Consider the following 12,287-nt stretch of genomic DNA (forward strand, 5'->3'; position numbering starts at 1 on the left):
CCAGGTAGGAATTTTGAGTAATGATGTATTTGTGCTGTGGCAACAGTTTCAGTGGTGGTTACCAAGTCTACAGAAACAAGTAATGGACTAATAGTAGTAGGTGGATCTCTTACTTCTCATTTTGCATATGTTCATCTTCCATATCCCTACTTAGAAGAACAAACCCCATGGTTGTATTTTTAACCAAGAGACACACCTTGTTTTTTAATTTACTGCTAGTGATTTAAGGCACTTAATTTTCATTTATGTAAGTGAGAATGTTCAGCTTCCAAAAGTGTAACAAGGCTTCTAAGCCTTCTTGTTGAAATGTCTGTTTCATAAAACTGTTACCATTGCTTACCACTGAAAGATGAGAACATGGGGAAGTAATATAAGAAAAGCATACTTTACCTAACAAAACTAAACAAGACCTTTTAATGTATTCTCTTACAGTTACATTGAAAATGTGTCAAGAAAGTTATTAACATTTATTTCAAGTTATAGCAAAGAAAAGACTGATAGCTTTGCTAGAATTTTTTCCCTTATTTTACATGTGGTGGCAACAGAAGAGTGTGCTTGCATGTGCACAGTTGTGGACAGAACGAATCCTTCTGCTGGAAGGTGCGGGTAGTCTTACCATGTTGGGATGTCTGTGCAGGGTCCAATAAGCGCTCACTGATGTGCCAAACTGACATGGGAGAGCCGGGCTAGAGCCACCTTTGTGCTTGTTTTGTGTGGTACTCCTGGCAGCACTGGGCTGCTATTGCAGGGACACTAGAGCTGCTATTCTCATCTGCAAACTATGCTGCTGTCACCAGAAAGGCATAATCGACTTTTCACACTGGCTGTGATCTGGGTGTATTGATACTCATCTCCAAACTGCTCGGTTGCAGTCAGATTCCTTATTGTAGAGGGGTTAATGGTTTTTCTGAAGATGACTGTAATGATATTTGCCTCTAAAGCAGCAATAAAATTCCTCTATTTCATAGCACCGATGAAGTTCACCTTGCAGTAAATTTAGAGCGCAGTTAGACTAATACACATATACATTATGAAATAGCCGCTCTCTTACAGAGAGTATAATACTGTCTATAATGTACTAATACATTTTTAAGATGTATTTTCTGTGAAATGCTTCCCTTCAGTGCTGCTAAGCAATTGCAGGTTTCAACTTCACATGCGGTTTCCTATTCATAATATAGCCCAAAACAAAACACCAAATGGACTCTGTAATCACAAGAGCTGAGCTCTGTGAAGGTAGGCTGGCAATACTGCTCAGATCCTCCATCTTTTCTCATTTTTCTGAAAAACTTCTGGTTTCTCAGGATGAAAATTATTTCCCTTCAGCCTTTCTCAATGCAAAAATATCTCATCACCTCCCCTATGTTTGCTCTACCACATTACATCCCCCCCGCTCCTGTTTCCTTGATGCTGTGACTCCCTTCAGCCTCCACAGAACTGGTTTGTGAGTGTATTGGGGGATATGGGGAGACTGGGGCTGGTCCCAGGTGGGTGCAGCCCTGGTCCAAAGTGCTGTGTTGCGTGACAGCAGCAGCTCCCTGTGAGATGGGAGCTTGCTTGGCCAACCACTGCAAACAGAGGCTGAAGCCTCTTCAGGTCCCTTGGGTATATCTGTGCATTTCTGAGCCCACATCTGTCTTACCTCTCACGCACATCCGTGGCTCCTCTGCCCACCTTAACCTCTCTCCCAGCTATTTCTCTAGATCCTTATTCAGTATGTATCCCCTATTCTTCTTTTTGTTTCCTAGGCAGAGTGAGTTTGGAAAAAGAGCTGTATTTGTAGGGGAGTAGGCCAAACCTGGGGTAAGTTCACAAATGGAAGCAATCTGCTCTGTGTGGAGAGAGCAATGGACCTTGTATGTAAGACGTCTATCTGAATATGCTGCACAGAAAAATTATGTCTGTCATCAATATAGTCATATTCCTCCTTTTCTATGTCACAAACATGAAACTATACTCCATACAAATCTTACAACGATCATTAGTTTGACTGTAATTTATGCAAACCACAATAACCATGTGTGAACCCTGAAAAATAAGCAAATGTGTGTCACCTGCCAGAGCTTACAGGCAAAATCATTTGTTTGAAATGAACTGGAAAGGGGCATATTTGTACCTCTAGTGTGGAAAATAAGGGTAAGGGGGTTTAAGAAAAGCAGCTGATGAGTGATGCCTACATAGATATTTAACACTGATATTTTTAGAGCTTATTTTCATAATGGTCAATTTATGCAATACAGCAGCCTTAGGTTTTATGCTGAAGAACAGTTTTGAAGGACTATGTTAGATAGATCTTAAACTGGGAAGAATCCCTTGTAGATAACCAAAGGAGAAGAACTGTACCCAGCACTACTGACCTCTTGTTTGCAAGGTCACTAGTGAGAAACATTTTACCTTTCAAACACAGGTACTAATGGCTAGATACATAAACAGAAGCTGTATGCTCTGTACCTCAGTGCCTGCACTCCTTGGTGGTTGCAGCCAGGATCTGGGCTCAGTGAGGACAGCAGGACTGAACTCAAAGCTGTTCTGTTAGCCTGCAATTGGGACTGTCAGAACAACTGAAGCAGTTGTAGCTCAGCTGCACTACCCTTTCTAGCAGTAGTTTTTTTTAATTAAGACAATATCTGACAAAGTAAATTAACAAAAGCTGATGCTTTTAGCAGGTTTTTTGCTTCAAATGCCTGATGTCAGCTTGGGCCACATGTACATTCTGCACATGCCATGGGATAGAAAAAGTGAAGACTTCTTTTTCAATTCTCTGTTGCCTGCCCAAACACCACATGTACTGTCTGTTACATGTCGCTTCTGATGAGGTTCATGCTGGGAATTTCTTTTTAAAGGCAAAGTGTTTGTGAAGGAAAGAGTTCAGATTGGGTGGATTGCATTAAAAATTCTCAGTGTCTCTGACTCAAATGCAGTGATTGCTTTATGTGGACACCAACGAGCAGTTTGTGAAGGTTCAAGTTTGTCTGTTAATAAAAGAAATAAGAGGAATCAGAGTAAGCAGTGGGGAAAATGAAGCATACATTTATAAAAAGTAAGCCAGCCACAAAAATTGTTGTAACTAGTAAGACAAACACAAGAAAAATTATTTCAGTAATACAAATATGTATAATCTTATAAACATGAGGAGGCCACTTTTGAAACCTTAATATGATATGTGTCTGTTACCATTATCAAGACTCTATTTCCTGATTGAGAAATTGTGCAAAATCTGTTCTGTCTGGCACATAAAATCAAAGAGGTGAACATCTTTAAAAAAAAAAAATTAAAAAAAAATTAGTCTGACTGTAAGATTCAATATATTTCTATAACATTGTCTGCTTCAACCCCTCCCCCCCCTTTTTTTCGTAAGGTATTTTACAGCATTCTAAATTAATAGCCTGAATGATTTGGAGAATTGTTTTACTTAATACTTATCAACTAAAGGCAGAAAATAGTAACCAGAATTACTTTTCCTCCAGAGCAAACCTGATCCAGAGTTCATATTCCTATCACAGATCTTACTATTCTGTATTCCTTTAAAGGAGGAAAAGCCTCATCTTCAGCCAAGGGATTCAGACACAAATAGACATTGGTGAAGCTTTCACTCATATCTCTTCCAGCCTGCCATCCATTCTCTTTCACTGTTTCCTTCCTGTCAAAACCCAGGAGGGCTAAAAGTGGCCATCACAGCAGCTAAGCCCAGCTGCTACACCCCCCTACTAAAGAGCCAGCTGCTAATGTTCTCTCTTCAGCATGTTAGACATGAGCTATTAGAAGCCCAGGAATAGATCCAGGCTCAGGTTTCCTATGTGATCTATTTGTTTAACCTGTTGGGCCAACTGAGAAAGAGAAGATACATTCTATTAGTCAGTGATGACACCTGAAACAAAGGGGAAGCTACTGTTCTATGTAAACTTTTAATTAAACTCTATTTATAATCATTGTTGTGGCATGCAAAGATTGTTATCTTATTGAAGATGATATACTATAGACATTTAATGTGGAAAAATCGAGAGTGCCTTTAGTAAAAGGAAATTTAGTCATTACCCAATAGATATTAAAAAAAAAAAGAAAAGGTTGAGTCATACAAAGCCACCTAGGTCGAGGGGTTCATGGTGAAATGTGGACATTTTCTTCTTAGGTGTCTGATTCCAAACTGTGCAAGGGATATTAACTTCCAGTTACCATCTGTTAACATAAGTTGGATGAGTTTGTTCTGCCTGTAGCATGGGCAAGTGCTTACCTTACTAAGCTAGAAGTGATATAGATCTTCTCTGCCTGAACAAATTAGTGACTTGACCATTTATGTGGCAACAGAATTCTGATAGAAATTCCAGAGGGTGGGAAATTCCACAGAAACTTTTAATATGCCCTGATCTGTCTACTTGTGTCCTGTTAGAAGTCAGGACTTCAAGTGTGACAGAAACAAGGAGGCTTATTCACTACCCTTGGTCCCACTCACTTACTGGGTGGCTTTTTGGTCTGTGTTTTTTCTCTTATGCTTTTTTTAGTTCATTAACATGAGAAGGGTGGATCATAGTGTTTTGCTTTTGAAAGTAGATGAGAGAACAGAGCTGGGTTAAAGGATAGATTGTGTAGATGTTCCTGTTAAAATTCTGGGAGTATGTGGAGACTTCTCTGAGATGCTTATCTCTTAAGGTTGTCTAAAGGCCTTGATATATGGGTCAAGATCTAAAGTAAATAGTAATTTAGGACACTAGTGAAACTTTGGGGTTCAATTTGCTATTTGTTGGCATTTCTAAAATTATAGACTCTAATTTTCCTGCCTCAAAATTTACTGTGTGAATTTGCTGATGCTGTAAGCCACACTGAAGATGCAGGTTGCTCATATGAGAACTAATTTTGCTATTGGTTTCAATGACCTAATTGTCCACAGAGCTGATTCAAGATACAAAGAGGCAGTGAACATAAATTTTTCTGCCTTGAAGAAAATGACAACATTACTTCTGCAATGAAAAGGGAAGACAGAAAAGTAGCAGAATTGAGGTGGAATCATAGAATCATAGAATCAGATGGGTTGGAAGGGACCTCTGAGATCATCAAGTCCAACCCTTGATCCACTACCACCGTGGTTCCTAGACTATGGCACTAAGTGCCACATCCAGTCTCATCTTAAAAACCTCTGGGGATGGGGAATCCACCACCTCACTGGGCAGCCCATTCCAATGCCTGATTACCCTCTCTGTAAAGAATTTCTTCCTAATATCTAACCTAAACCTCCCCTGGCAGAGCTTAAGACCATGGAAAGGAGAGGGGACCCATGCTGCCAACCCTGCAAGAGAGGTGGGGAGTGACAGCAGCTGGGGCAGTTGTGGCTGCAGAAACAAGCTCACCACAAGCACCAGCCATACACCTTAACGCTTTGCCTGGCAGCAAGTCTGGATTTCCAAGATCATCATAGACAAAGCAAAACCTGATCATTGCTCTGTATGTAGGAGGATATGACATTAGGCAGTGCCTGCTCTATCTGTGTCAGGAACTGTGATCATCAGAGTTTGTATTTAAGGGTGTGTGATGCTCCTTATTATAAGGCAGTTCTGAAGTTCTTTGTGATTTCATTAGGCTTGCCAAAAATTGTGGTTTACACTGAAACTGTTTAGCAGGATTGTGGTGGATAACTGCCTCAGGAGGAGATGAGCAAGGCTGGGCAGGGGAACAGCCACGGAGCTGGGAGCCAGGGTGGGAAGGAGTTGCATAGAAAGCCTTTGTTTCTGGCGTTTTCTAACTCTTGACTACTTGAGTATACAAATTTAATATCCTTTAATGGGTTGTAGTACAACTATCTGTTAAGTACCAAAACTTAAACACTTCCTATCATGTGATATTAAATTTGTACAATGTTCTGAAAAAAAATTATAAAAGCAGGTAGAGGTTTGCTGATGGAAAGTTTGCTGGGGTTAGCTTTCTTTTCTAATTGACTTACTCCCTCCTTTTGTAACAAACTTATTCTTAAACCTGCATTTGCTTTTCGAACTCACAGTATGTTAAAAATATTTGAGATTTGCAAATGCCTGATTACAGAATGTGGCACTGCCTTCAGGTTGGGGCACAGCCCCCTTCAGTTGCATCCCTGCAGCATGGCTGAGGTCTGCAACATGGCCCTTGGTTTTCCCACTCAGAACCAGAAGCCACCTCTGTTCACTGTATCTACCTACAGGCAAACAAGCAATGCAGGAGCAACCTTAGAAACTCATAACTTGACACTCTTGCCCTGACAAGGGAAATGCTTTTTAAAGGCAGTTTTCTGCACAGTAACATATTCTCATGGTGTTGAGTTTTCATAATTTTGGGGGGCAGCAGGAGCCACGCCCTGGCACCCCCTCGCTCACAGAGATGTAGCCCCCGTGGGTGGCCAGTGCCCCAGACCTTGCCGTGAGGTGCCCAACAGCCACGGCACCCACTGTTCAGGTGATGGGCTGGCCTGTGTTACCGTGGCAACTGGCAGACGAGGGGCTTCGGCAGGGTCAGCAGGGAGGCAGCCGCAGCAGTGTGCCGGCGAGCTGCTCAACAACAGCCCTTTCAGCTCTGACAGCTCCACTTGGGCTGGCCAGGAGTAGTTATCAGATTACTTGTATTAAAACCTAATTAAGATGTGTGCCAGTAAATGCAGCATGATTATTGGATTTAGTGATTTAGCTGCTGCAGGTTGCTGCAATCCAATCACGCCATTTCAGCAAATCCAGCTCCATGGAGTAAAGTGAAAACGTTTTACATCAGTAACCTGACTATGCTGAAAGAGTAAATAACCTTTTAATGCCTCTACTATGTCAAGGACTGACTGATCCCCATTGCAGGGTGAATGGGCACTGCCCACAGATCCTTGCATATTAATTTCTTTCAAATCAACATTAAAACCTAGAGGGAGGCTGACAGGTTGTATCAGCTTTTTCCATCATTGTGGATTGCCTGCAGATTAATGGACCTTAGTCCCCCAGGGCAGGGAGCTTGCAGCCAGAGTGTTGTGGGTGCCCCTGGTTTAGCAATGTGTCCTTAAAGAAAAGAAGGAAGCTTTTGTTTTTATCTGTAGATAAGGGGATAGCCGAAGTGTAACATTGAGGGTGCTAGTACAGCTTTATGCTGTTGGTTGCAATGGAAATTTATTCTGCTGGTAGAATTCACCTTGGTGCCAAAGCTCTGCTTTGTGTTCAATGTTTCACCTAGTTTCTGCGGGATCTTGCAGTGATTGTCTAGCCATAGCTGTCAAAATATAACAAAACCCTATCTGTCCCTTTTCACTTCATTTCTTGATAGGCTAGGGTAGTCTCAGATCCAAATTTTACTGCTGTGTGAAGTGAGAGATGTCTTCTTCAGATTGTAGCTGCACAAAGAAGCAAGGTAGCTTGTAGCCATACTAACATAAGCTCTGAGGATACTGAGAATCAAATTAAAACATTTACCTTGAAGCATTCATTGCAACTTGTGATGCCTCACTTGTGTTCTCCTTCTGTGGAACCACTTGTCTCATGAAACTCTTTCTTGCTTCCATATACAAGTAAGAACTTTGGTTTAAAGTGGCTAGTGGGAAATTATTTGAATTATTATTTGAATTATTATTTCTACTAAATGGGAGTTTACTCCTTAGTGCCAGGTTGTCCTGTAGGAGTCCAAACATAACATGGTTCAAGAGCTACATGTCTTCACCTTGTTTCTTGAAGTAACATGACAGAGCGTGCAGTCAGTCCCTGTCCATCAACACTCTGAGGCCAAGGGAGAGCAGCTGCATGCCATCCCAACTGGACAGATCTTGGCACTTTGGTGGAAAAATGATCTCTTTTCGGACGGGGAGGCAAGGACCCAGTGGTTACTCATGCTCAGGACACAGTACATGGTTGCCTGGTAGGTGGTGTTGCCAAAGTGAGCGTGGCGACCGTGCAACCTCCCTCACTTGTATTAGCAAAATGTGCAGAAGGTTCTGTCACCCAGTTGTAAAAATGATGGCAGGCATCGATGTGCATTTGTAACATATGGGAAGTACAGTGAATGTGGGTGGAGCTGTTCATTTCTCGTCTTGAATCATTTACAAGATCAGCAGGCAGGCCAGATACAATGCATATGGGAATGTGTGGCTGTGCTGCACATGTCACACATAATAGCAGATACTGTGAGAGGGCCCAGAGCCTGTCCTCAGGAGCTAAATGCACCAGAGCAGGCTGGGAGTCCCAGTGTGTGGACCAAGGGCCAGCTTGGCAGCAATTTTGGGAGAGCAGACTGGCAGACAGAATTTGGGAATTCACAGATCCAGATCTGCACTGACTAGAACTGCTCCCTTTTCATCCATCATGGCCCAGAATTGTAAATTGGAATGTTATTAAACCTGTACTCAAGCACTGGAGATACAGATGATAAAGTTGTGGCCTGCTAGTCAAACCCAGCTTGGTGCCTGTGTCATCTTTCTCCCTCTCCTGAAGGGGACAGTTTAAATGTAACACAGTAGGTGGTGAAGTTACAAACAGAAAAGTCTAACTGAGTAGTATTGCCCTAATTAAAGACTTTTTGTTTACAGTAGTTTATCCCAATCACCCCTTCCATGATTTGAAAGGACACAGAGCTTCACAATAGAGTGCACCACGGCTTGTGTCCAGTAATACGTGTGAAATTTGCACGGGCTACCTGTGATTATCTAGTAAAAAATGTTGTTTTGATGTAAAATTTACATGAGTGGAAATTAATTCTGTCTGGGTGCCAGGAGTAATATGCAGTCACTGGAGACATAATAAGTGATACTCATTTTTGTGATTAAAGAAGTAAATGTGTGCTTGCTCTGTCTTACAGTAGCATTGTCCCATCTTAGGCACTTATTTTTCCAGTGTAAGCAGAAGGCCTCTCCATGTTTTTTCTGATACTGCCAGCTTGTTCCCTCTGTTTTGCACCCCCTGATGAGGAGGACCTTTGGAGTAATAGGCTCTTTACATCTTTCCCCAGGAATCCCTGTTACACTAATAAAGGATCTATGCTGACATACTTAATTAACACTATGCTTACTTGAAATAAATGTATTCTGTAATGAGTTTTGGACATTAACCAGCAAAGAGTAGTAGACAGAAAACTTAAGTTTTTGTCACTTCAGGTCCAGTTTGTCAGGGAGTTTGGGTATTTGGATTTATGATCTGTGTGTGTTTCAGGAAGACAGTTATCGAAGCAACTACAGAATGTGCAGCTTGCTTAGCTACAGGTGTCAAGATGCAATCCTGCAGTCTTTATTGATGTCACAGCAAAGCAAATTTGCTGTCATGTCCACATAAGGCTCCTAAATTAAAAGAGCAGACCTTTAAAAGTGCTTGTTTAAAGTGTGAAAATACATTGAATGCCCATCCTAGGAGTAATACTTCAGTCTCAGCCCAACCACCCGCCTGGACTCTGGCCTCTGGGAGCTGCACCCGCCAGTGCAAACATCAAAGCTTCTACTGTGAACTCCAACTTCAGATGCTCTGCAACCCTTTTATCTGTTTTTTTCCAGGTTACAGCAGCTTGACAAGCACTGTCAGGCCACTGCCCAGCAGTTAGTGGAGTTGCTCAACAAACAGAATCAACTCTTCAAAGAGAAGCAGCTGCTTACAGAAGAGGTGCAGTTTCTGCGAAAACAGGTACTGTGCCAGAAGAAAAGCAAGTCTGAGGGGAATATTCTGCAGCTTTAGCAGAGAGATCTGCCAGCAGTCTCATTTCAGCTGCTGGATTTTGTTGCTGTCATTCTTTTAAATACAGCATTACCTTATAAAAAAAAATAAAGTAAAAACTCATGCAGTTGGAAAGAGACTGGTAGTTGAACCTGAGTCTCACTTAAACCTAAACTAAACGAAGAAAATGTTTTGAAGTGACAATAAAAACGCAGAAGTTATTCTCAGTGACAGTTCCTAGCCTTCTTATCTGAAGATTTTTTGTTCCTTTTTCAGAGAAAAGGGAAATCTGATCTTTACTAGCATTAATGTTTAAACAGTAACTTGATGTTGATAATTTCTTTGAGTTTTTTGCTGCCATTTGTCAGACTTAAGTCCCCCTATCACTTCGTAATTTTTTTTCTTCTTATTTTTAAAAGTCATTTATTTTTCCTGCTGCTCCATGACTATTCCTGGTGAGATTTTTGGGACTGTCATATGCAGGGCCAGGAGTTGGACTTTGATGATCCCAGTGAGTCCCTTCCAACTTGGGATATTTTATGATTTACTCACTTAAATGTAAGATGGTGAATGTACAATCAGTCTTGCCTTAGCACTAATCACTGCACTGCTTCTCTGGCAAGACTGATTCTTGCTTCCAGTGCTCCCTAGGAAGCTGTGGCTACTTAGGGGCTGTTCTTGCTTTCTTTGTTTTGGTCACTGTTCTTCAGTCAGTCAGTGCTTTGGGAATAAGGGAGAGAGCTGCAGGGTTGGGTTTTTTCTTTGGCTTTCTTTTACTTTTTTCAGAAAAAAGAGAACAAGCACAGGATGAGGTTTGCAGTAAACTAGCAGATAATGGAACTCTTGCTTTGTGGCTGAGTAAATGCACTAATTCAACAATATCAATGCTTCCTAACTTGCAAACTAGTGATAGGGAGTTTGCCCAGGATAACTGGAGGTTACTGTTACTGAGGTAACAAAGGAAATTCAGTGTAGGAAATTTAGTCTAGTGACACACCTAGCGGTAAACAGAACGTGAATCATCTTAGAACTTTAAAATATTTAAATCACGCTATTTTTTGTAGGCTTTTCACCTATAGAATTCAGTAAATGTTTAACCTAGGAAATACAGTCTGTACTTTGTTAAGCCTCTAATCATGTTCATGTGTTTGGTTTTACAGGACTTCCTGTTGTAGTAGACAAACTCGGTGGCTCATGATAGTGTAAGGTTATCAGCATGTAGTGACTACTGGCAAATTTTAGGGCAACCATAGTGTTCTGTCTATAAGACAGGTTAAGAAGGTGGTTCAGAAAAGAAATTATGATTTCTGTTTTATGGAAAGCACTCTTTAGTAATATGAACAGCCTTTACATGGTCCACAGGGATTTTGTTATTGATAATCTATTTTTTCTGGAAGTGAGTGTGCTTTTATGAAGTTGGGCAGAAGTACGAAAATCACACAAAAGAGGAAAATATCATTCAGATATTATGCTGCTATCAAGACTTGACTGGCAAAAGCTGCCTTCTTTATGTTTATTACAAGTTAATTGTGCTCCAGAGGATACTTTTTAAGTTGAGAACACTCAGAAGACTGATAAAAAAATTATTAAAAATGAGCCCTAAAAATCTATTTGCAGCTATTTAAAGCAATGGTGGTTCTCTGGGAACTGGAATTCAGCCCAAGAGAGCTGCCTGGAATATCAAACAATTGTTCTAAGAAAACTAAAGGATAGTTCACCATAAATGGAAGCTCTTAACTACAGAAAGATGCATGTAGTTAGTATAGAAATAAATATTAAAATCAAACAATTGCAGATTCAGTGTTGATCAAAGGTGAAAGTGACCTCATATTCCACATTTTACTGTATTGTCCAACAGCTTTCCTTTATAATCAAATTTTTTAATTTTTTTTTGGTGGGGGGGAAGGTAAAAAAAACCAATCATGACCTAATCTTTTAAAGATGACATAAAATACATTAACCTATCTGTGCTGTTGTATCTTGGAACACAAGCCATTAGTAACTTAAGTTGTATATTTCAGGAAAAAAAATGGGATGCAGATCTCAAACAGGACACAGATGGAATCAAGTAAAAACCTGGATGGATGAAAAGAAATGAGCAGAATTAGGTAATTTTTTTTCTATATTCTATATATGGGGTGAGAGGGAGAGGAAAAGAGGACTAAAAGTATTTGCAGATGTGAGTTGAATCTGGCGAACACTTCAAGACAAAAGGAAAAAGGAAGTGTTAGAAACATTTTTGGGTTTGAAATTCTTGGAGCTTTTTGTGCTTTGGTGGTTTGTTTTGGTTTGGTTTTTTAGCACTTAAAAATTTAAGGACAAGCCCTCCACATCAAAGACAGGTTTACCTAACAGAATTAAAAAAAAAATCTTAAAGATTTGAGCAATTAAAGATTGAAGGGCAAGAGAGACATACCACTCTTAGAAAGGTGGGAACTTCTAGAAGATCTCAGATTTTACTATAGGTACTTTTTGATCTGGATAGTCACTGGGTATTTGTATATTGATTTGGAATTGGTTAGTTTTGTTGCTTCCAGTATTTTCCTTCTGAGAAAGCTTGAATCACCTCTTTCTTCAGAAAGGCTACAATTTGTTTTGTAATAAATCATAAAAGTTAGTGTCACATAGAAAGAAACATTATCTAAATAATTGTATTTGCAGCAG

The 12,287-nt window shown here is 40.4% G+C and overlaps 1 protein-coding gene across 7 annotated transcripts in view; it reads left to right on the forward strand.

Annotated features, from left to right (window-relative positions):
- The window catches only part of SDCCAG8 (SHH signaling and ciliogenesis regulator SDCCAG8), a 106,613-nt gene that overhangs the window by 90,324 nt on the left and 4,002 nt on the right, over positions 1–12,287 (forward strand). For 4 of the 7 annotated variants that reach the window (XM_051783319.1, XM_051783322.1, XM_051783320.1 and 1 more), the window contains 2 exons: positions 9,467–9,593; positions 11,645–11,727. In XM_051783319.1, coding sequence (XP_051639279.1) covers positions 9,467–9,593; positions 11,645–11,695 — 178 coding nt within the window. In that variant the 3' untranslated portion in view covers positions 11,696–11,727. Of the gene's footprint in view, positions 1–9,466; positions 9,599–11,644; positions 11,732–12,287 lie in introns of those variants that run through there. The other 3 variants (XM_051783325.1, XM_051783318.1, XM_051783323.1) reach the window with 3 other exon arrangements.

The sequence above is a fragment of the Manacus candei genome, unplaced genomic scaffold, assembly GCF_025592945.1.
Source record: "Manacus candei isolate 608988 ecotype Guabito, Panama unplaced genomic scaffold, ASM2559294v1 h1tg000017l, whole genome shotgun sequence".
Taxonomy (NCBI): Eukaryota; Metazoa; Chordata; class Aves; order Passeriformes; family Pipridae; genus Manacus; species Manacus candei.